We start from the raw sequence: 26,117 nt of genomic DNA on the forward strand, positions 1-26,117 counted from the left end.
TGAGGTCTGAATGTACAGAGGATTAAAATAAAATACAGTACCTGTCCTGCCAGCAAAATTTGGGTGATTTTAATACAAGACATTTTTGTCTAGAAACCTTCCTACATCACAGCACAGAGGTTCTCAGAACGTAAAGAATAAAGAGGGGAAGGAAGAAATTGACTTAGGAAGAGTGGTAAATAGGGACAGCTCCAGCGACAGAGCAATGTCCTTTGGTCAGAGAGGTAAATTCAGGTACCTGGAGAGGATGGCAACATCCTCTGGAACAATGGTGCAGAACTTTTCAAAACCCAACTACCACCAGCTCAGGCATCAGCTATTCACACACTCTCCTCAAACCAGAAGTGCAAAGTGATCTGTTGCATATTCTACTGGGATCAAGGACAGGAAGAGTAAAGAGGGCCCAGTTAAAGGGAGACCAGCAAAGCACCAGCAGATGGAATAACAAAGGATGCTGTACGTCATTTACAGAGCTGTGAGAGTTTCTCCAAACAGTACTGAGTCCCACAGCCTGGCACTCAGCAGTGAAGTAAATACTGCTTTTAGTTTTCTGCTTACAAACGAACATCACGTTCACCCTGTAACACCACAGTGAGGCATTCAATGAAAAGTGCACAACACTGTACCTTAAAGCAGTGTAAAGAGAAATGTGGTTAGCGTGACCACTCACTCCTCCCGCATCAAAGGTTACCACCTGCAATAAGACCACAAAACAATCATCATTTTGAAGAAGGAGATTGTGCAGTTACCAGCTTTGACATCTAACACACCACTGTCTCAGCCCATTGAATCTAAAGAGTTGTTCTTGTGTTGCACAATGAGGCCTTGTGTGTGAACTCATGCTACAGGAACACAACTAAACAAACAAGACACTCTGGAACTCGATGACTACACAATGTAACAGCTTGAACAACAGAAACATGACAAATAGCATGTTCCTGCTGGCAGGATGCACTTGTTACTTATTACAGGGCCAAAAGGTTACTTTCAAAGTGGTCTGTTGCAAACTTGCTCCTGACCCAAGAGGTCCAGCTCTATGAATCAGTCACTCCTGGGTGGATTACAGGGTGAAACTATAGTTTCTTGTGCTGTGAATTAGGACATACTGCTTTAACAAGCAACACAATCACATCCTACTATCCTGACTGTAATGAGGCTTCATCACAGGATAACATAGTGATAAATAATCTGGTATGAGAATAAGCCTTTTTAAAGAATCAGCTGACTGCACTTTTTGTACAACCAAGTCAGGCTTTCTGCTGAATGAGAAGATCATATTGTTTATTGCTTCTCTGCAGGGAGAAATGGGAACTTCATAATGCAGAAGTAATGTGTGAACACAGCACTAACAAGACACTGTCCAAAGCACAGAATACCCTTGGCTCCCTGCCCTCAGACCTACCAATGATGTGTCAGGGGTGAAGCATCCACCTTAGGAGCTCACTCGGCACAGTACTGTGAGGTGGGTACTTAAAGGCTCCAGCTTCCAACTTAGAAGACAAACTGGCCATGCAAAGTGTTGAGCAGACAGGGTATGTGTGCTGGTAGGCTTTCCAGATCGTAAAAATGACAGTCCTTGGACAGTCTAAAGTTAGGTATTTGCTCTGGGAGAGGCCAGCAGCAGAGCTCTCCACAGCTCCCTTCTCTATGACCAGGAAGAAATCATAACCTCCCCACACTTCAATCAATGTCTGCTTCCTTGCCAGCTTGTTCTCTCTTCAGGGAAGGAAATCCTACTGCCTTGCTTACTCACCACAGCTCCCTTCTCAAAATGTATTTTATATGCAGGGCCTGAAGTACTGGGTTAAAGATCAAGGGAAGATCCAAAGCCGCTCTGCAACTCGCTACTCCACCCTCCAACAGGAGAGGCCCTCTCAAACACAGGGGTTATTGTGTAAAGAGGGAGAGGAAACACAGACAGTGATAAGAAATACTTAAAAACCCACAAACTCCAGACAAGCCTGCTTATAAACCCATCTACCCATTACAAGTCCAGAGTTAGACTTCCCAGTTTGCCCAGTGCCTCCCTAAGGATATCAGCTTTTTGAGTAGCTCATTTGGGAAAGACGTTAAATTCTGCAGAGCTCAGGGAATGAGCACAGCACCCTGTATTTTGCAGATAAGAAAAAGCATGCTCTGAAGCCACTCCTACCTAGAGTGGCACTTTCCTAAGATGACAACATATCACACTCACTGTGGCAGAATAAATTCCTATGCAGGTGAATAACCCTGTGAGTCTGCTAAGGGCTGGACTTGCACTAAACCTCTTTACTAAACAGGGTCAGAGAGAGGGTTTGTCTTTTCTGCTTGGTCATTTATTTTCATGTAACCTGTGCAAATATAACATTTTAAAGACTACTACTCTGCTGTCAAATGCCGTTGAAATTAGCCAATGGACTCTGAAGTCTTTTGAAACATGCATGTGCACACACATATAAATACAATTGCATTATTCTTGTTTCCTTAGGAAACCAAGCTAAAAACCGAAGGCAAGCCAAACCACACGTTTTTCCTTCTATGGAGGGTACAAGAGAACAAATCAGAAGACTGAGATAAGAGACTATAGTGAGCAGACTAAATAAGCTAATCATTGTTCTGACAAAACTGGCTCAGGCCAACTGTGGGAGCACATGGCTGGATTAGGAAATATTCTTGACATGGAAATTATGTGTTCAGAAACACCTTAGGAGGTTTTTCTTCTTGGCATCTGTTTTGAAATAGGAGCTGCTGTTCTTAGTGCTGCTGGGCTTACGTAACATCTGAACTAGCTAAAAAGATTACATGGAGTTAATTTTCAGTTGATGTTGTCTAATTTACTGTTAGGACATTTGCACCTGAATTGCCTGTGTCTTCAAATACACAAATTTGTAAGTACAATTCCCTAGGTATCTGCATACTGACCTGGCCATGGTGGCATTCACTTTATCTGCAAAGAGAACACCTTTGAAACATTTGCTCTTCACCTTTAGAGAGCCCTCTCAGCACAGAGGCTGCCTCTGAGACCGCAGTGATGTCCTGCCTATCCAGTGTGTAGTTGCTAGGTCTGCTGTCTAAACAGGGCACCGATTCTACAGAATCACTGCGGTGCTTGTGACTTAAAGCAGACAGCAATCACATGTAAATATATTCCTCTGGCTTCAGGGATACATTTCATCGATAACCAATCTGAATTTCTTTCCCACATGCTGAAAATACTTTCACATGGGAGCATTTGCTTCTTCCACATGGTGCAGCTAGCTGGTGTGCTTGCTTTTAACGCATAACCTGAACCAGGCTGATGATGAAATCAAACAAACAATCAGTGCAGGATGAGAAAACCTGAACATCTTGAAACTGTCTGGGTTAAAAACAGGCTTAGCCAGTTCTAGGAGCAAAAGGCTGGGATAGGAAATATACTTGATGTGGAAATTATTGCTCAATGAAATCTTTAGGGCAAGAGGGAGTTCCCTCCCCACACCTGTTCTGAAATGGGAGCCGCTGCTGTTGGTGTTGCTGGGTTTTCTTCTGGGTGACCTTGGTATTCAGGAAATGGAGCTTTCACTAGTGGAAGCCAGAGCAACAGCCAAGACAAACAGGTCCAGAAATCCCTTCCGGAGGGGGGAGAGCACAGAGGAAATTGCTCAATTACTAGCAGAAGAGAAAACTCCTGAGAGGTCTGGAGTCCATGGCCCCTCTACACAGCATGTGCATTGGAGGAAAAAAAGACTCAAAGCTGTGGGTTTCCCTCACTCTTCCTGGTGTCATTCAGTGCTTCAAAGCAAGCACACATCTGCTCAAGTAGACTGGTGGGGATAGAAATGTCTCCTTCCTTTTAAAGAAGGGCCATCCCATAAAACGCCATAGCAAGCAACTTCGTTTCTAATGGCCTTCCTCTAAGCATCATTTCACAGGCCTGTCTTACACTTGCAGAAGCCAGTGATATTCAAACTCTCTTTGAGTCTCTTGTGTGTTTGGAGATGTCTCTTGTTGCTACTAAAGCAGAGAAGCTAAACATTTAAAAGAATGGACAATTGGGCGAAAATGGAAAAATCTAATTGTGATCAACACCCCAGTGTCCACTTGGTTTGAGCTGCAAATGTGTAACCCAAGGGTGTGCCACCTCTTAGAATGAAAGGGCCCAGGGGCCTCCCACTCACATACCCCAAAGCACACCTGAGGAGACCGCAACATAAGTAAGGAAGGTAGGAAAAGGGATGCCATAGTCTGTCCCAGCTCTGTTGCCTCCTCTAGCAAACTCCACATGCTGCGCTCCAAATCTGGTGTTCTGCAAAAGCACTTAAAATCCTCTACAAACATCACACATTCAAATGCTCTGGATTTTTAGGAGTGTAAGGGATGAGATCCAAAACATGAGCTGAACTCACCCTCTCAAATATAAGCTCCAACCTGAATGCCATTTGTGGAAGGATCTGGCTTTCTATGCTGATTTGGAGCTGACCCAAGACAATGGGACTCTTCAACAACAGTTGTATAGATGATGTTTTCATCACTCCATAGCAGAAAGCAGCTTGTAAGAACATGGTATTGCTGAATTCTGGTCTTGGCACTGTGTTTTCCCAAAACAGTCTGAATGTCACCTCCCAATCCAAGATCTGCTATCACCAAACCTTAGATCCTGAAGTGTAGGATTTCATAATCTAGAGCCGGCCTGGGGCTCACAATACTACGTAACTTATTTTTTTACAGGCCGAATACTTTCTAACATGGATTGAGACAGACTAGCCTTGGCTGCCTTTCCCAGCAATACTGGCTTTTGCTTATAAATTCAGCAGGCAGGAAATAATTTCCAGTCTATAAATTAGTTTTGGCTTTGAGTACACTGATCGTTAATTTCTGCGTCTGCACTATTTAATGTAGACCTTGGATGAAATATGTCCCTGTAGCTCTCAAAAAGATTGAGTTACTCACGAACTTCCAGGGCAATTGAGGAAATGAGTAACCATGCAATGGAACAAAACTACGCATACCATGGTGTGCCTCCTTGCCTTGCAAGCTTTACTTTCAGGCATGGTGGAATTGCAGCTTGCTTCTCCACTGCCAGATGACACATACATTCAGTAAATAAAATATATCGTTGTCTATGCTATGACTATGGGGAGAATTGGGGAAAGTTGTCCCACTGGGATAGCTAAACCAATACATGTCCTCCCATCACATTAACTCCATTGAGTTAAGTCTCCTGCGTTTGAAACCCTGTTAGCTTATGTTTTGACAAGGCTCTTTTAAAAGGTTAAGCCACTTCTATCAATTTCACCACTCCTGTCAGTTTACTTTTCAAGGCAAGGCCATTATCTCAGGACAGCAGAGATGCTCTAAGAGTGTCTAATGGATAGCAAGCTCTGAAGTTTTAAAATGCAGTGTGTTCAGCAAAGGTAATTTAGGTGCCTGCATTGCTGTTCTTGGCAAACTAGGTCTGCTCAAATGAATGGTATTATAGCAAACATCTGAAACCCATGTGATTACTTGGGACATTTAAAATAATGTAAGTTTACCGAGCAGTTCATTACTACCATCCCTGAGAAGGTGCTTCAGTTGCCTTTAGTACTGTTTTGCTACAGTAATTTGTCCTCCCTGCTGCTCAGGGAAGTGCTGAGGGGAAACACAGTGGGCCCTGCCACAGTGTTCCTTATTATTACCACTACACCCGGCACCCGCAGCACAGCGGGGAGAGTTCTAGTGCCTGTGCATGTTTCTTGCTTTGAAAACCCCACACTTTATTTTTCAGCTCATGCTATGTTAGTGGCAGACTCCTGCCTCCTCCAGCACAAACACCTTGAGTTTAATTTTCTCTGAGGCAAAGACCTAATCCTTTCTAATCATCTAGAGGAGTTCCAGGGTTTTGAGAATTTCTACTGGGCTTCTGGTGCACTTGCCCTAGTGCCCATGAGAGTCACAAACATGCAATACAAATCCTCTTGTGCTTGGAGCTTTCAGAATAGATTAAAACATATCTATTCATGGGGCCAAAAGGCACAAAAAGAGTCCAGGAAAACTGTATTTGTCTCTGTGCACAGCAATGAATTTCATGGAAAATTAGCCTCAGAATCAATACAAAGTTGGATGCATGATGCTGGTTTTTCTGTGCTCATGGGGCTTTCATGCTACAGGAGATGTGGTTTCTTGTTTTGTGAATTGCTGAAAGGCTTTAAGAGTTTTGTGATTTTGCTGCTCATCAGTGTGTGACAGTGACATGCCTGATCACAGCAAGGTTCAACAGAAAAGAACAGAACACAACCTTTTCCATGCTTAGGCCTTTATTCCTATTCTGTGGGAAAGAAACCCCAAATGATACCAGTGCTAGGAAATCTCACCGGTTTAATATTCTTCAATCACGACCTATAACCCTGCTAATCTAGCTCTGTAACAGAGGCCTGCCAACGTACTTCAAATCTAAGCCTAAATGTAAGCCTAAACCCCAGAAGGGCTCTCTTCATCAACGAAACCTAGCAACAGGGACAAAATGGTTGCTTTAAAATGTAGAAAACATTTGAGGAGTTAGTAAAGCAAAATTCCTCCACTGTCCATTTTCCACTAGGAAGCAAAGAAAGATCTCAAGAGAGAAAAGATACAGCCAAACTACATCATCATCCTTTTCCATCTTTTTCAGTGGAGCAATTCTATTTGTTCTGAACTTTTAGCAATTGTCTGAAGTGTTTGAAAAAGAATCAGAATGACCATGTCTTACTTGTCAAGACATAAGAGCTGTACAAATACTCACAAAAAGTCTTAAACTACAAAATGCAAAATTGCTCTCAGGTATCATTTTAGACCTGAAATCAGCTGGTCTCATTCAGAGGGTCTTCTACAATTAATGAACCCCAAGATCTACTACAGTGAAACTTAAGAGTTCCAACAGAGTTTGCAGTTTTTAACCAATTTGAAGCTTTTACTTCAGTGAAGGCTGGTGACACTACAACCCAGAAGTGGCTTCATAAGATCTAGCTAGAGAAATGGATAAACTTTATAAAGCAAATATTTCAAAATGACTAAATATACTCTCCCCCTGTCCTCGGATATTTCACAGAGATCCGGAAGCAAAATCCTAACTTTAAAGACTTCAAAGAAAGCTTTCAGAGGGAAGGAAAAGGCCTAGAACACTAGCCCAAAAGTAACATGGAAATTGCCTATGCTGTAGAAAGTGTCACATTACCAGGTTGATGTTATTGGCTTCTATATGCTTTAGCACAAAGGCAGAGAGGAGCTGTGCGTCCCATTCAACAGCAGGATTATCCAGAAGATCCCTGAAAATGAGAAGTGCAATTAGTCACTTCACTGCTGAGAACTTTGTAAAGACCACGCTAGAGAAGAGGTATCTTCTTATCAGAGAATGAAATAAAGATAAATTTATTTACCATCTAAAACCACTGAACCTTACTTAAGAGTCTTACAAGCTTGTATATTGGAGGGTTGAAAGAGAAACAGCAGTTCCAACACCTCTTCATAGATTTGCCAAAGTCTCCCTTTCTTCTTACCATTAATGCAGACTTGCTGACTGCTTTTCTTCAAGCACATCTATTTTGTTCTGTGATTCTTGTTCTCTAATAATCCTGATCAAATTTCTTTCTCTCTTTATTTAAACCCCCTTTTAAAACACATTTTTCTGAAAGACTTTCCAATCATAAATTACTGGTGAATTAAATACAAAAAGTAACAAGCAAACTCACTCTCATTTATACAGGAATAACACATTAACCTCAACCAGTGGACAACACTCATAATTACATTGCATGGATTTGACAGTAGTTCTTCATCTGTTTATTTTAAGCCTTGCATACCAACTGGGTATGCAAAGCATACTGTGACCGAATACTCTGCCTCTGTATTTTAGATTGCAGGCTTCTAGGGGCGGGGACCATGAGCCAAATGCAAAATAACACCAGACAGCCAAGAGAATGATAACATATTTACACAACTGAGAGCTGAATTTGACCCCCCAGTCATTATGTTTGAATGATGCCAAGAAAACATTGCTTGCAAAGTTAAAAAGGTTATTAGTAACAATAGGATAACACACAGCTGTTAAAGACCAATAATGACATGTTAAACTTGTCTTTTTCTCAGACCTTTTTCCTCCTCTGACCGTCTGATAATTGCTGTGAGGCTGTTTAGCACAGAAGTGACTACACAGCCTTCTCACAGACCCATGGGTTTGGATCTGAGTTGATCCAGCTGTTTGCTGCAGAGAGCAGGGGTGCTACCTCGCAACACTCTTCAGGCCCTGCTGACTCCCCAGACAGCAAAGACTGTAACATCTGCAACAGAACAACAGGAAAACGTCTCCTTGGCACATTCCAAAGTAAAGCTCAGCCTAGGTCTTCATCAGATGTCTTCTGGCCACAAATTTTCCCACTGCTGTTAACAGTAGTAATAGTAGTAGAAGGAAGAGCCTAAAGTACACACTGACCATTAGCATTTTATCCATCGTGTTACATACTCCTGTTCAGCACAGGCCAAAACAATGTACTATTAGAAACCCCAGCAACAAGGGAAGGCGTTTCTACATTAGCGTACACGTTCTAGCTATGGTCCCTGTAGTGGTATTACCAACAACAGAAATTCTTTTTGTTGTTTGCAATTCCCTCTTGTACAGACAGCATCTTTGCCTGATGTGTACAAAACATTCAAATTTCCGCATAGGAAAGATTTTTCAGTACATCTGGTGGCTGTCTCATCAACTTAACAAACCTGCAGCTCATCTGCTCAAGACAAAAACTTTCAGATACCATGTTTGAAGTGGCCCTGTTGACCCTGAAGGTATTACAAGTCCCACTATGTCACAGCAAGCTTTAAATGGAGCACATTTAAAAAATATGCTTCAACTAAAACATCCCCAGCAACATGCATACTGAGCAGAGTCTAAGTGCAAGTCTAACAGTGCTTCAGTTGTTTGAACGGTACCTCTGAGGTTATGTCAAGACTTAATCTGATTAATATTAAGTAGTAAATTAGTCAAAAAGAGATTCTTCACTGGCCACTTACAATGCAAATATCATTCCCCTTTTTGGACAGGGGTTAAATGAAGCTGTGGAGGAAGTGAAGAGTCTCATTAAAACAGGAGGGGTGCTCCAACAGTGAGAAGTTAGGAAAAAAAAAAAAAAAAAGCAGGGCTTGGAATTTATGATGTCCAGGAGGCTTTGGTATCATAGCCACTGCATCAGCTTTATTGGGCTGTCTCCAAAAAGGCTGCCGGGTAGTGGAGCAGGTTTTAACTAGTTTAGACAGATAAAGATCACCCTGGTCCAATGGAAATGAACAGCTGGAGGCAAGGGTTTAGAATCCCTGGAAACAAAACAATCTGAAGGCATGAGCAAATTAACTCCATGAACACTGAACTGATTAAGCTGGAATATTATGCAAAAAATTCTGCTTCTACCCACTTACAGCTGCTCATGGAGAGACCGCTCACTCCCAGTAAGGAAAAGGAATTCTTTTTCTTACATAGTATCTGTCAGGATTTGTCAGGCACCAAAGACAGAGAAGCTTATCTTGCCAAGCAAGACACGCATGTACATAAGCACATTTATAACTCATTAATAGCCATGATGGCCCACTGAAGCGTTCTTAGCTCATTCTGCAAACATGCAAAGCAACACACAACTTAAATGACATGCCCAAAGTCACTCAGAGAAGTCAGTAGCAGGACTGGCAATACATTAATCTAGATTTCTCCTGGAAATTACTTTTTTAATTTTTTTTGGTAAGAGTTTGCATAATATTTTGAAAAGCCAAACATTCGAGCATTCCCATGATAGTAGGGACCCAAGAGAAAGCATGAGACTGATAACTTTCTGCCTGTGCTCTGGATATCAATAATTGGGTATGGATAAGAATGAAAAGGCGACTAAAGAAAACCAAGTTCATATACACCATAGAGAAATACACACAAGATACATTCTTACAGGAGGTCTCTAAATGCCCTAGGAACTTCGTAGGAGCGTATAGACTTTGAAAACTGCTGTAGTTCACAAAATCATATATTTGGTACAAAAAAAATTTCCTAATATCATAAATCAGTCCTCACCAAACCTGAGAAATCCACTGGCTTGCTGCGCTATTGAAATAAGTTGCATTCATTGTGTTTTTACTTTCAGGACTTCATACCAGAAACATTCAGCATTTAAATGGTTAACTCCACAGTGCCTTTCTGGCTAAGGCTGATAATGCCTCCCAGCTCAAGGTCGAAGGGCTGGAATAAAGGACTATAAAGGAGTGAAAATTAGCACATTCCCTGGAGCAGACTGGAGCATGTCCCAGGAGACAGGGACCCCTCACCCACTCTCCCTGTCTTCTGCCCCAGAGAGCTCCTTGTTGCTGCTGTCAGTCACTGCCACAGATCAGGATATAAATCCTGCGCTTGAGGCCTCCCAGGTCATGCTGCTGGGGGGTGCTGGTGGGAAGGGTTGAGGAGTTTGGTCACTTGGCCTCACTTCCACCGAACTAGAACTATTACAGTCTGGAACTGATGTTTGTGGGCATTCCACATAACTGATACTGAATGCTGCCTGGATGCAGGCCTTGTTGACCTGGGAAAAATAGGGAGATGCATAAAAGACAAAAAAAATATTTTTAATGGAATAATGCTCCAGAAATGTTTTCCCAGCTATTTTCAGTGAAAGCCATGCTGTGCACTGTACAGGGAATTTACAGCTGTGCCAAGGGATCTACAGACTGAAGAGAGAGAGAAATGGAGAATTATGGTGTTGCAGTTGCTGCAGTACAGAGTAGTGCCTGTCTCTGCTCACTGATTTCCAATGAACTGGTTATGGGAAACATGTTCCGAAAAGAAAAACCTGTACTTTTCAATTTATCCATCCCTTGTTGGTAGTGAGAACCAGACAGGACCCCTGGTTTTCTCCTTATCACCTCCATGCTTTCCTCCTTGCCAAGCTGAGCAGACAGAGCAGACACTGGCTCCTGCAGCTCCCCTTCCCAAGGTTTGCATAGGAAGAATACCGTGGATGTCCCGGATATCCTGGCCCAGGCACCAGAGAGCTACAAGGGGGCCACAGAAAATCACATCAGCATGTTAAACCAAAATTCAACCTTGAGCAGATCTTGCCCAGTAGTCTTACAGCTGGCTGAATGAAAGAAATGTTAAAAATCACTGCCTGATGCCAGCTCCTCTCCAGGCCCCCTCTTGCCTGCTGTGGGCTGTGGAGCGTAGCTCCTCTTGTGCCTCAGCCTTGGCCATTAAAACACTGTGCATGTTGCCAGTTATACTAGGGTCATCTTTCTAGGAACATTTGTGCTCAAGATGGATAGATTCCTGTCATTTGGAAGGTCTCTGTTGGCCAAGACAGAGATTTAAAAAACTTCACAGATACATATTGCCAAGTTACACCCTTCTTACACGATATACTGCTCAATCCTTGGCCAATTTTCCACTGCTCATCTTCCACAGATCTTTTAGCAACAGCCAGTGCATTTATATGGACAATCTTCCTTCAAAGCCTTCCATGGAATTTATTCTGCTCATGAACAAAGTTCTCATGACTGCTCTAAAGGTTAAACTAAACAGTTAGTCTACATGATGTCTACATGGCTTAACCAACAGCAATTGGGCCGTCCTATATGAAACACTTGCAGTTAGAATAACCTTGAGATCTGTCCTTCCTGAAACGTGTTGAATCGGAGAGTCCTCAGGCCCCTGGAAGCACTATGAAGCAGTGCCTCTTGTTATGTGAGTTACCCCGACGGGACTGGCAAGCACCCCTTCTGCCTTGACATGAAGCCTTTACAGGTGGCAAATAGGGAAGGGAGCGGAGTGACAATATGGTTCCTTCTAGAAGATGTTTAGGTCTCCATCAATATATTCTGAGACACCAGAGCAAAATTCTCAAGATACTCATGTGATTTTTCTACTACATACCAAAAGGTTCAAGATGAAAAAGCTTTCCCATTTCTTATTGCCTTTTTATCCTGCAGCATAACCTTAATCAATCCAAGGCTAGGGACCAGGAAACATTTTTGCATATTTTTTCCTCCTTATCCCTCCTCTCCCCAATGAATGATTCTACATTAAATCATCACAAAGGTCGGTAGATTGATGGTGGATTACATAGGAAACAGGTGAACTGCTGCGCACTAAGTTCCCAGCTGAGAACAATGACCGCAATGTGTTTGTTGGAACAAAGGATGCCCTTTGTATAAAGTTAACTGTATGAAATGAACATCTGGGCAACTGAAACTGGATCAAAAAGCAAAAGATCCCACAGAACAAAATGACGTGAGTGCACAATTAGTGAAAAAGCCATGTGATGACTAGCGGCAATCAGTGACCTTTATATCATAGCATAACACTAATTGAAAAAACTGTGTAAACAGAAATTATTTCATGGTCTCTAAAGTAAAGCAGAGAATTTTTATTTTTGAGATTATGCTAAGATAAGACAGGCTAGCCCTAGATCTTAAAGCAGAGCCTCTAAATCCTTACATTCATAACTACTCATAAATTTCTCTTCCTATAATGGCCAATTACAGACAGGAGGGAAATGTTAATGTTAGGTTGCATGTACATCTCTGATTCAATTGAAAAAAAACCATTTAGACAAACGATCAGCATCTTGCAACATCATGTAATACAGGGAACAGATGCTGTGTGCTTATTGGAATGTGACAATCTACAATTTAGGAGATAAATGGACTAAAGTAGGATGTTAACTGTCACATGAAAAGCCACCTACTACAGAGAAGCTGAAATTTTTACACCAGCAGCTTCCTCCCTCTCCTGATAGTAAAGAAACCCAAATTATTCTGAGATTTGTATTTGCAGACAGAGATTTGTATATGCAGACAGAAACATCAGAATCTTAGGTTTTGGTGTAGGTAGAGGATAAAGGAAGTGGTGAAAATGTTGACTGGAATAGCAGAAATAAAATACACTTCAAATATTTCACAAATTAAAAAAAAAAACCAGAATGGACATAATCCTTTTTCCCCATCCTTTACTTTTGTAATGTGGAAGTCTGGACCTGCTTTTTACAAATTTCAAAGGTAAATTAAGTAAGTTTAGATGCCAGGTAAGTGTTGACATCACTAATGTGGCCATACAAGGCAGAAGTCATGTGTAAAGGGACAGAACACACAGACAGCACTCCGTTCAGCTTGCTCAAAAGTCCAGGCAAGCTGTGCATCCTTCTTCACTGAGCTATGCAGAAACATCGTGCACCTCTGACAGATAATATTCCAAGTACCTCCATAACTCCCCAAAGGTAAATGGTAATTAGTTCTCTAGGGAACAAACTTTTTGACTTGGGCGTGATCATGTGTTTCTGTTTGAGAAGTAAGTATCCTTTGGGTTTAAATTCAAAGGAATTATTACAGAACACAGGGCTTGTTGTTTGCAAAGACCTATCCAAATGTCCCTGTATTCATTCATTTTTTTTTAATAAATTATTGATGATTTCTCAGCAGAGATTGATGTCTATTCACAGAGATGACACAATTGCTTATCATAATTTGAAATCTGGTATTCATTTGACGTCTGTGCCTCAGAGCCTTGTTGATAAATTACAGCACAAAGCTCTGTAGGAACAAGTTCATATTCAATGCCTTTAAACAAAAACAATTGATGGTACCTTTCAAGAACAGAAATACATAGAAACCACAGCAGCTAAAGCTAGTTTTAAAAAGTAACTTTTAAAAACTAGTTTGGAAAGGCCATCAGGCCCTGCTGCGTATGACAGGAAACAAAATTCAGCTCAACTAATTCTGAATGGATTGCTCTGATTTAGTCACAGCTTTCTTATCATCCACTCTTCACACCAGTGAAATGGAAATAATTGTATGTTCACACCTATGTAAAGAAGTTTGAGATCCTTCTAAGAAAAGTGCTATTCCAGATTCTCTGATTTCCAGACCAAAATCTAAACCACACATCTTGGCAATCCAGGGTACTGGGAACTCCACAAACATGTCCTTTACTCCTGCATTGTCTTCCCATGGAATAGAGTTCAACATCTTATTCCTGACTTGAAGGTCTGGCCCAAAATATCTAAAAGACTGTGTAAAGCTCCAACATGATGAATACAGTGAACAGTTCTGCCCATATGGTGCAGAGGAACTCTGCCACAAGGGTAACGTCTTCTCAGGCAGTTAGGACTTCCTTAGGGACTGGTGCCAAACAGTGAATGGACTCCCAAACCACTTTGCTTTCAGCTGCAAATAGCAGGAATACTCCCTGGAACACACCCTTTTTAGCAGAAACACAGCAATATTTGAAGTTTTAAATGCCCCAGACTCTCCAGAGCACATAAGAAAGCTGAGACGTCAAGGCCAAATGCTACTCTAATAATGGAGACCCTGTTTGCCAAACCACATGACAGGGTTTTAGGTGCATCACCTACTGGGCACCTTGCTTTGGTCACTTGGTGGGCAAGATGTCACCGTGCAACACTGCAGCTAAGGAACACGGTTTCTAGAAGAGCCACACTAGTGGAGAACAGTATTTCTGGCATATGTCTACAACTCCTCATCTGATCCTTGATCTCACACAGCAAATCTCAAGTGGCAAACATGCACTTAGTACACATCGCTGCCCCAGCACTATGCTGCAACCATGCAACCTGCAAGAGGAGAAACAAGACCTGGGAGTCTCACATGCAAGTGAGACTCATGTTATTACTGTGCTGTGCATGTTACTGTGCTGTAACACGCTCAGGAACTAGTGTGAAGAACACATCAGAACCTGTGTAGTCATCATCACTGCTTGATTAACCACACAAGGCAATGAGCACCGAACACCTCGCTGCCATGCACAGCTCTGAACTCAGCTGCCAGAGGAAGGAGGGGCCTCTAGTTCATTCACTTCAACGTACACTGAGAAGTCCTACCTTCAATTTAAGTGGAAGTCTGCAACGGGTTGTTTGCAAGAACCATGCAGTGTATCTGAATCACCGGTGTAACTGGTAGTAACAAAAATTAAGTTCAAGTCCCTAAGGAGAATTCTTTAAAAAATAAAGCAGTTCTCCCCCTTAACTTTCACCCTTAAGTTGGGTGCTGTGTTTTATGCTACTTTTTACTCCCAAGTTTCATTCATGTTTGAGCTGCATTCATTTTGCACATATTCCACATGCCAAGCCAAGGCCAGTTACAGCCCTTTGTCCCCAACAGCCATTATGTGCCCAGAATATATTACGTGCCCATCGACTGAGTGGGGCCCACAGATTCCACACCAGTGACACATTTTCAACCAGCCATCATTTAGCCTGTTTCTAGCACAACCAGCAGTTTCCAGCACTACATGTTGCCAGTAACAACTTGTCAAGTGCTGGGCAAGAAGCTTCCCTTTCATTTTATAGAACCTGGACTTCTGTGTGATCTGTTGGGGGCCATTAACAGAGTTCACTGAAAAGATCAGAGGCCAGACTCAGTAGTCTCACGAGATTTGGGGGTGCCATGCTGAATTATGAGTCAGCAGTTCCTCCTCTGGGTCACTGAAATGTGGTTTGGGCAGCAGACAATAGTGCAGTGTGAAATGAAGTCAATTCTGCTCACATCTTGGAGAGGTATGCAGGAAAGCAGACCAGTAAAGTCCCTACCTAGTTCAGGAAAATAAGAACTCACCAACCTTTTTCTGAGGATCTGTTGGCAAAGTGCATTTCCAGTATTTGTCCCAAACGACTGACAAATAACAGATCTACTAGCAACATCTGGCAATCTCATCTGTAGACCTCAAATAAAAGAAACGTCTTCAAACACACAACTGATGGCGATCTTAGAGCACAACTGCTGAGCAAAGGTATATATGCAGCAATGCTTCAGTTCAGCACCTTCCCAAGGTCAAGAAGATGTTTGATGGAAATGCTCAGTGGAAAGCTTGAACAGTGCACGTGGACTACAGCAGTTGGTGGCTTTTGGGAATTTGGCTCCACGTTCCTGGAACAATCTGCTCTTGTCTATGTCAGCCCCTGGAGGGCGGAATAAACTGACGTGAAATCAGAAAAGGTGGGCTCTCCTCTAGTAACACCTAGCTCCCCAGGCTCAATTGCTTACCACTTCTGGATGTCTCTGGCCACTCTGATATTTCTGACAATAACTGGGGAAGAACATATACCCCATTTCTCCAAAAGCACCATCTGTACTATAAGGAGTGAGCATCATTATGCCTATATGAAATGACTGGGCAGTTCCCAGAACAGCTCATAGCAGTGCTCGCTTCCTCATTATTATTATTGGCTTTGCCATGTTGCCTAGGAATTTGTCTGGGGCCTAAGCTGTTCTGAGTGAGAACAAAAAGCCCAGCAATTCCACAATCAAAATTTATGTTTTAAAACTGAAATATAAATCACCAGAAAAACCAGGACTCTGAGGAGCAGACCGCAGGACTTCACTCCTCCCTTACTAATTTCTTTTGTTTTGTAAAATGCTTTGAAAAAAAAGAGCAGAGAAGCAGGTCAGAGTTTGGGACAGGGTACATTAGCACATGCACCAAGAAGCCACTCCCAACTAACATGAGTCCTGGCACCACTATTTCAAGAGGACTTCCAGTTTCAAACTGCTGGGCAGGAGGTCTCATTCTGGCTGAAGAGCAGTAAGTGCACAGGTGGAAGGGGAACGCAGTGTGTTCCTCGTAGTTTTTACTACAGTACTGGCACATGAAGTTCCTGACACACATCATAACATGTCCAGGACTCCACAGTGGAAAGGGTACAAACCCAAGCAGATGGAACAGCAACTCTCCCACAGCAGCCAGCATAATCCTTCAGAGGCAAATGACTGAAATACCACAACCTGTATATGCCAAATAAACCTAGTACCACTGCATCACAACCTTAATTTTACATCTGTTTGCTCTTGGAATGATAAATACGCCACACTATATAGTCAAAAACAGCAGTTCTGATTCTGGCCCAGGTGAGTCATACAGAACTTTGCCACTGATTTCGTGGCATGGGCCAGACCCTCAAAGACAAAGAGAGCCAAAAGCATAATCGCTCCTAGCAAAGAGATAAACCTTGATTTATTCCCCGTAACCAATAAACTGCAGTCAGAAACCTCAGGAGAAAGCTTGTAGCCAAATCAATCCCTCAGCCATTTTAATGAATCATCAAGGAAGAGAAAGCACAGAATAGTCACTTCATGGACATTTATTTCTCATGCCAAAACTTATGTAAATGCAGATGCAACTTCAGCAGAGATCTCAAGAGGATGATGGCCTGATTCCAAGCGCAGCTTCCCAAGTCACAACATTCCAGCTTCCCTGTAACAATTCCATCCAGAAAGAGGTTTCCTGACTCCTCAGCCTCCCACAACCACCCACCTCCTGCAATCCATTTGATCAATGCAATGATATAGGAGCATTACTTCTTAAAGTCATGGTGTACCCACCCTTTATAACACTGAGATTCTGATACCCTGAGCTCTCTAGCTGGGTGCAAATTTTATTACTACCATCATTCATGGATCAAGAAGTTAAACACCTATCTTAACTGTGAGCTTGATCTCACAAATTTTACTGACATGCAAAGTTTCTGTACATGCAAACAATTCTCTTGCAGGCACTGTCTTGCCAGCCCCCAATTACATGATTACATAAGCAAGCTCTAGGCCAGGCCCCGCTCTCTGCAGCCGCTGAAAACCTGCACCAGCTTCCACAGCAGCCCAGCCAGGAACTACGCTGGGCACTCAGTTTGCAACAGCTAAGCAGGACTCATCAACAATGAACAAAAGGAGTACAAACTCAATGACCTTCATCGTTTAGTCTTCCTCTTCTCTTCGCTCAGATTTAATGTGAGGTTTACGTGAGGGTTTTGCTATAGCAACAGCTGGGGTGATCGGCAGTAACCCTGCTGCTGCCTGCTCAGCCGGTGCTGCCGCAGGGCCGTGATGCAGCCACTGAACTTTGGCCCACTAGTGAGCCCCCCACTAGCCCAGCAGCACAGCCAGCCTGTTTACACTACTCACATGACGGGCGAGAGGGAGGCTCCTGGCAGCCACCAGCACCCAGCCGGATTTCTAGGACCAGGCCAAGATCACCAAAGGCTGGAAACTATTAACTCTTGTGAGCCAGGGCCTCACACTCCAGCAGCTGCCTGCAACAGCCCAGGAGAAAGACCACTGTGCAGTGTGGGCAGTGCTTTGCCTGCCTGACACCACTGCAGGAAACCAAGGGGGATTAAGACATTCAGCGAGGTGGGGGGTTAAGGAAACCAGTAAGTTTTAAAGAAGGGAGCAGTACGGTTTTTTTTTTCTTAATGAGTGGCAGATGAGTGAGGATGATGAACTGTGAACATAGCTGCGTGCTATGGACTGCACGTACCTGGTTACATGAGAGTGCACAGAACTCCTCCAGCAGCACAGAACTGTGCTGGTGCAGCATCCCAGTCCTGGCTCTGGAGCACCTTAAAAGTACCAGGGACGCAGGGATTACTTCAGAGACAGGGAAGCTGTGCTCTGCAAGTGCCTTGTTAAAATGGTTATTTAATCTTATAGCACAATCCCATAAGAAAAAGCTGTAGATTACCAACCTGCAGTCATGCCATTACTGTTTGAACTACTACTACTACTTCAGCACTTTTACAGCATTTATTTCCACAGATTTAACAGATGTTCATTAACCAACCCCCTTTGAGGCTGGTATGGGGAAGTAGGCAAGTAATAACCTCCACATTTTATAATAAGAGAATTAAGAGCTCAGGTAATTCTCCCTAGAGAGCCTGAGGCAACAGAGCTGATTCACGGGCAGAGCCTGGAACAGAGCCTGCCAGCTCCCAGCTTGCAGCAGGGCCACAGCCCAGCACTGCATCACCCACACTCACTCCAGGAATACATTTTATTACCTGGGGCAAATAACAATCCATTTTTCAACAGGCCTCTTAGAGGTGCTCTGTAAAGCCTCATGTATTCCTGGGTACTTGGATTGAGCAGAAAACATTAACAGTTGCAAATTATCCACCATTACAACAACATCATAGGAGCTGCTTAATAGTATCTCCCAAAACCTGTCAATGGCCGAAGGGTTGACCTCTGCATCACCTAATTGTGCTCTGGACTGCGCTGGTATGACACAGCCCTGGATGACTGTTTCCATCAATATTCTTGGCTGCTCTTCCTTATGTATTTGTAACTTAGGAGAAGTCTACATAAAATCATGTCTTGCCCTACAATATTGCATTCCCCAGTAAAACATTATTGTTCCCAGTATGAGGTTGTGTGGATTTCTTTTCTTTGCTGTGATGACAAGTTCATTCTAACAAGAATGGACCCTGCAGATGCAGCACTGAAAACCAGGTATGTCTTGATATGGGAACTCCCTTTGACAGTTTCATCCACAGCTATACCTACATCCAAAGATATATGTTTCATTTTTTTAAAAAAATGAAAGGAATTTTGTTAGATCTGGCTAAAAAACTAAGCACTGAAAAAGTTTGAATGAAATCGGTGCCTTGGTCTCATTTTTGCATAAACAGGATCACTGTAATAAACTGTTTTCTGCCCCTTACAAGTTAGACCAGCTGAAGTCTCTGATACTCGTGCATGAGCTCCATGTAGTTACTCCCACTGAAGCCTCACTCTCTCAGCGCAGATTCTGCAAACCCCTTACCTCTCTCTGCCACAGATCACACCTATGTCTGCCAATGTTTTATCTTGCAATATTATACAATATCTTTTCCAAGGCAAATGATAAACCAGCCTTGCCAGCCCATCTTGTGGCTACTTACAAGAGTAAGAGAAATGCTGAGTATTTGGCTTATGAAAGAGAAATACAGGAAGAAAATATATTATAACAATGCTACTGTTTAAATAAGAGAGACCATAATTTATTACAGATGTGACCATTCCTTCCAAAATGAAGGGTTTAAATCTTGCTGATGCTAGGTAATGACATGAAGTAGAATGGCTTAATGAAGAATGCATCCAACTTAAATTGTGAATTGCCCCTTTTTATCCCCTGCCATTTTGTACCCCAAAATAAGCACAAATTTTGCTTCTTACAAGCACTGTTTGCCAGACCTGTTTTCAGAAGTTTAAAAACTGATTTACCAGAAAATATTCATCCTTCATCTAAAAACACCCAACACATATCCTTAATGAAATTCAGTTAAATATTAACAATTAAAGAAGAAAAAAAAGCATATAACTCAGACAAGATTTGTTAAGCTTACACTCACAAAACCTATAAAGAATGTAGAATGTATGTGCATGAAGGGAAGGCTATGTAATGAATTGAATTATTTCAATGCAAATAGTAATTGCAGAGAAATAGACTGCAACTCTGAAATGAGAATGAATGGAAATAACTGTATAAGGAGTACCTGCATACGTACAATGAGACACTTAATATGTGACTTGTTAGAAGAAGGTGCATGACTTGGCATGGAACTGTAATCAAACGGTTTTTGTTTAATGCTTCAGCTGGTACAGAAGGATCAGGTAACAAAATATTCATCCCAAATCCCATTCAGTTTCTAAAAAAGTATTTCAGTTACCTGCTCTGCAGTAAACTTATTTTTTTTTCCTTTTAACCAAAACTGATTGAAGAAGCTACAGGAGGCAAAAGACGCTCAACAAAGCATTCATTTCCCTTGTTCCTGATCTCTCATGCAATAAAACTGAGATTATGGCTCATGAAACACCATCCACATTTGTAAAATCTAGTGTACGTTAGGAAAAAAGGTGAATATATGACAAGTGAAAATTTACCCTTCCTATTTGCTTCATCAAGTTCTGTTTCCTCATTTTTAAAAAGTTGGTATTGCATCACCAAAACAGCTACATTTCCTACAGAACAAATTATCTAAAGTGCTCAAAATTGGCTTCAGTACCTCCACCAAGAGCAACAGTAAAACTCCATGAGCAAACTAGTAAATCCCATCCCACTACTTTGACATATTACTTTGAGTATCTTTTACACTGTTTACTCATTACAATGAAAATACCTATAAATTTTTTTAACAATTTGTCAGCATTACTTACATCCTAACAGAGTATCTCACACTGTTCATAGCTGCTCTGTGCTGGGAATCCTGGATTGCTGGCATTCTCTGTTGGTGGGTTGGGTTCTCTTAAACAAAATTCCTACTTGGTGGTGGGGTTGTGTTAAATGTACTCCCAACCAGCAAGTGTCCCTTCAAGAAATTTATTCTTTTTAATAGTTTGCTCCAATCTGAAGTACCACACCCACCAACTTCTAATTCAAGTTTACACTGGAACTGAAAAACTTTGTAATTCCATGTATACTGATTGAACTAAAGCCCAGGGGAATAAAATCATTTAGCTTTCACATGAACTCAAAAGAAGAAAGGCTTCTTCGGCAATGTAATTACAGAGCACAAATCTTCTAAGAGGAAATTAACTACAAGGATTTATATGATTAGACTTTTTTTCCCCCTTTCCTTTTTAATAATAGCTACGGCTCTCCTTCACTCAACCCTTCCAGTGTAACAGGATATAATAAGGAAATTCTTAGCAGGCAGGAACTGGGACTGTTACAGACAGATGTTTCAATGGGACACTGCTATGGTGTGAAATGTGTCAGTGGGTTTTTTTACAAGGCCCACTATCCCCACCATCCTTCTTTTAACCTACCTGCAAGCCCTACCATCTTCCTGTAACTGATTAAAGTAGTAAGTAGTGCATGTAGGCCCTTACTAGTGCTTTCTTTTTCTGGCACGTTAGAGAGATTATGGCCAAGAACATACTGTGCTGTTTGGAACCTTTATGTGTTTCCATCCAGTCCAGTTTTGAGTGTCCCATCCATCTTGGCTGCTGCTGCTCAGGAGACCTGAACAACCTATCAGCAATATCAAGAGCTTGTTTGTACAAAGAACTGAGGTTCTGTTCCATCACATCACTTTTCCAACATCCAGACAAAGCTGGAGTAGGGAACTGTGAGCCATTTCATGCTGCTGTATTCAAATGCTGGCAACGCTGGGTTGTGGCAGTTAATACTCAAGGTCAGTGACTAGTTTACTTAGTTGTCTCGGTAACATTGTGGTTGACCAGATCAGTGTGACTAAATCATCATAACTAGAAGAAAAAAACCGCAACAAGTGGTGGAGCTAATTAATGTAGGCTCCTTCACTAAATGGACTTTCTCCAACTTGTGTGTCTCATGTTCACAACCTTTGGCCTGCCTAAGCTTTCAAACAATTGTGACTGTGTAGATTCCTGTGACAACCAAGTAACTTACAGCCATTTACAATGTACTGTGTACCATTGATACGTATATATTTATTACCTATGCACCCCCTATTGTTCACAAGAAGCAGCCAGGTGATAAACACCTATTTACACTGTGTCAAAACTCTAGGATCTCTACTGATGGTCTGTTAGTTACCAGGTACAATATAACAGGCACATGTTTTACCTATTAAGTGTGTTTAAACCTGTTTTCCTTAAAGCTTGTCTTTCTCTCTGCAGAATAATGCAGCTGTGGAAATCATCTGAGACACTAAAACAAATGCCCCCCCCCCCCCCCCCCCCCCCCCCGCCAATGTAATCATAAGAGAGCATGAAGAAGGGCGTTTTCAGCATGAACCTTGACAGCACAATCTGCTTCTGTTTAAGTGTGACTTGTTCTCCTAGGAGAAGCAGTATGACAGAATGCTTTGTAAAAGATCTGTATTTATATGCGTGGATGTCTGTACTAAATGTTGCTCCTTGTTCATATAATAATTACACTGAATGCTCAGTGGAGATGTTTTCTAAATTGAAATAAATAGAATCAATACAGACTTGAGTTAACTGCACTGTCACACTGCATGAATAAAACGCATGGATGGATCCTCTTGGCTAGTATTCAAAAGGGATTTGGTCACTGCTATTGCTATGCAAACTGCATTTTAAATGGTGTGCTAGCCATTTAAAAATCCCATTTCTGTCTAACTTATCTACTATCGTTACCATCAACTCCTAGAAGTTAATGCATCAGATAGAAGGAGTTGCATATTTACCTCTGTTACACAGCACAGAGGAAGAAAAAGAAATATTTCATAATATACACAGCTGTAAAACCATAACACTGGATAGGGATCTAGGGAATAGATATATATAATTACTGAACATATTTTTACCAGTTAACTTCAAATTATCTGCATTTCTTGTATGAATTTCCTCTTCTTCATCTGCACTTATCTTCATCTTGCCTGATGAACTGCTACAGTAAGACTCCTAGACCTTCATTTGGTTTTGCAGTTTATACATCCTTTAGAGAATCTACAAAACGACTGCAAAACTTCTAAACATGGTCACTTCCTTTATCATCCCAAACAGACAAAGGTTGTTTCAGTTCACTGCTAAGGCACTGAAGCATGTAGAGGTCTTATCTGATTACAGAGAGCCTATAACGCCCTGAGGCAGTAGAGACTGTCAACACAGCTGTCCCTGTGTGCCATGACAAATGTTCTGCTGGGCAATCCCTGAAACAAAATGGAAACACATCTTCTGAAATGGATTAGGGGTAAGGGCAAGGACCATAAATAGGCCAGGCAGCCAGGAAAATTTAGAAGGTATTATTAAAGGAGTTTCTATAAAGCTGTTAGAAAGTACTTTGAGCCTGGTGCTGTTTTGCAAGTCTAAGTATTCTTAAGTATTTTATTTCTCATCACCTGTTGCTAGCAGAGGTATATCTAAATTAACATCTTCTGAGCCTGTCTTGCTTTAGACACAGAAGACCACACAGAATATGCAAAAAGGCTCGCAAAGGGAGGTGCAGAGATCTGCACGCTAATGGCATAATTAGCTCTTGCAAGAAAAGCAGTCTTGCTGCATCAGCACAGAGCAGCTCTCACCCTCATCCATCCAGCTGAAAGGCAGGGCTAATTTATCTGGGTGCAGGGCTGTGCTAACCCAGCAATACTTCTCTGGGGACCCTCATGAGTTATCCCTGCACAGCAATGCACATACGCCTCCTTCTCAGCTCAGGGAGGACAATCCTTTCAGAATTTCTTGCTGGCTCTGCTGAATAAAAGATAAATAGAGAATGCTTTAATAAAAATGTGTCACTCCCGTCAAATCTTTCATCGAGAGATCTCCAAGTCTTCTCTAACCATGTGACCCAGCAGCCACCTTGGCCTCCCTTTGAGGTATAACAGACATTATGTACATTGTTGTATGGGGATAATGTGACACGGAGAGGACAGGAAATCCTGGTGCTGCTGCAGTCAATGGCAAAAATTGCGTTCCTTACTGGAGATCTGTTTAGGGACTTGTCTCTCTGCACACACTCTGCAGCAGAATCAAGCTGGAGCAATCCTGTCTCCCAGTCTTTGTAACCACCGACCAAGACTATCTCCTGAACTTAAATTCTGAGGGTTAAATATTCCCAAATAAATTACTGTCAATGCAGATCACTTTACGGCCAAACTAGTCTGGGGTACATTGTTTAAACATTAAGTTCTGCATGTTTACTTCTCTAATACCTTTTTTTTCTTTTTTATTAATTTTCTGGTCATCTGTGGCTTAGAAAATGATTGATTCAGTAGATATCTACTCCCACATCTGGGCTTTCTTTAAACAAAGTCACAAAAATGATGAATCTCCTCCTACGTAATACTTTATTGCTTCCTATGTCCTATGCTTTTGGTGTTTTAATCATAACTAGAGGCTCACACACTCACATCTCAGCATGTTCGCTACACTAGATAAGCCAAAAAAACATTTTAAGTTGAAGACTTGCCCAGACATCTATTATTTTACCACAAAAATCTGAAATTTTCTTTTGCTCTGAGTCACTGGCAAAAAATTTACTTCATGGAACATTTGAAGAGGGGTGGTAAAAAAAATAAAAGAACAGCCACGTAAATCAGGATCTCTAAAAGCACTGGCAGGGAGCATTTCCATTCCTGTGCCTAGCCTCTCTCAATTAGGCTGCTCAAATGGCCAGTGATTACTTCTGACATTGCCACAGCGACTGCTTACAGGCAAACTCAAGCAACGACGTGGTAAAGGCCCCACAACAATGATCCCTGGCAGTGATGTACTTTTCACTTACCCAGAAATCACAAATGCTGGGATCAATCCAGCAGTACATCAACTGCAAAATTCCTACCTACCTCTGCCTTCAGTGCAGGGCAGTTGACTTCAACCCACCCATTTTAACTAAGTGATTTAGTTATTTCTAAAACAACTCTACAGCCAAGCACAGAATTTAATTTTCACAGTTTATTGTATTAAGAAGCATGCAGTGAAGTACTCTTCCCCACTAAAATTTTTATTCATGGTTTGCACAATTTTGAGCTGAGATGGAAACTGGAGCTTAAAATTGTTAAAACAGGTTTTTTTAATTGTTTTCTAGCAACTGGGTAAATTACATTAGAAATTCTAGAAATGTATGGGAAAGCTTTCCAAAACACGGTATTGAAAACTAACAGATCCAGTAAACAAAGTCAATATTAACTGTAGTTAAGGAGACTAAAGCAGTTGGATTTGGATCATGTGTGCTCTTCTTCAAGCATCTTAAAAATTAGTAGAACAGACTTTCACATCTATTTTTATTCACTGACCACAAGACGAAAAAAAGCTTTCCTCCTTCAGTTTTGAATGAGTTTCTCAACTCTGACTTACCTAGTTTCTGAATTATGTAAAATAAGACAACTAAAATGGAGTCATTCACTCTAGCGCTTAGTCAGAGACCTCCATCAATTAAGCGGTTTTACTTTCTCTTAAACATTGGCAACAAAAAGCATACTGCCTGCCTCTTTAATTTCATGTAAGTTATCTTAGTAGACTACTTGAAGCTTAGTTCTTAGTACAGATGGTCATAAATGCACATTAAATAACAATGTTTTATTTTAAACCATTTAATTTAACATAATAAAATATTAATAATTGCTATAAATTTTTATCCATCCTGCTCCAGTAGCTTTTGGTTTTGCAGCGGAAAATCAGGTTTGCCAGCTAATTAATTCTTACGATTGATTGTAGTTATTATCATTGTCACAGATTTTTAGAGCCAACAGGGACCATTGTGGTCATTACTCTCATACAACATACTCAGCAGACTCATCCAACAAATCTCTTCCTCATGGAGATCCTCCTGTGTCACTATCAAGTCATCTCATGGATAAAGCAAATAGCACGAGCACCTTAAACACCTGTTATTAGGCTTGTTTTCCACACCTTTATCATTCTGATGACAGTTTCCCAAGTATTATCCAAATGTTAATATTCTTTTG

The 26,117-nt window shown here is 41.6% G+C and overlaps 1 protein-coding gene across 2 annotated transcripts in view; it reads right to left on the reverse strand.

Annotated features, from left to right (window-relative positions):
* Positions 1–26,117, reverse strand: part of PIGL (phosphatidylinositol glycan anchor biosynthesis class L) — a 62,034-nt gene that overhangs the window by 14,765 nt on the left and 21,152 nt on the right. For both annotated transcript variants that reach the window (XM_056331523.1, XM_056331529.1), the window contains exons 3-4: positions 7,151–7,241; positions 627–694 (exon numbers count right to left, since the gene is read on the reverse strand). In XM_056331523.1, the coding sequence (XP_056187498.1) occupies positions 627–694; positions 7,151–7,241 (159 nt within the window). The remainder of the gene's footprint in view (positions 1–626; positions 695–7,150; positions 7,242–26,117) is intronic.

This window comes from Falco biarmicus, chromosome 1 (genome assembly GCF_023638135.1).
Source record: "Falco biarmicus isolate bFalBia1 chromosome 1, bFalBia1.pri, whole genome shotgun sequence".
Lineage (NCBI taxonomy): Eukaryota > Metazoa > Chordata > Aves > Falconiformes > Falconidae > Falco > Falco biarmicus.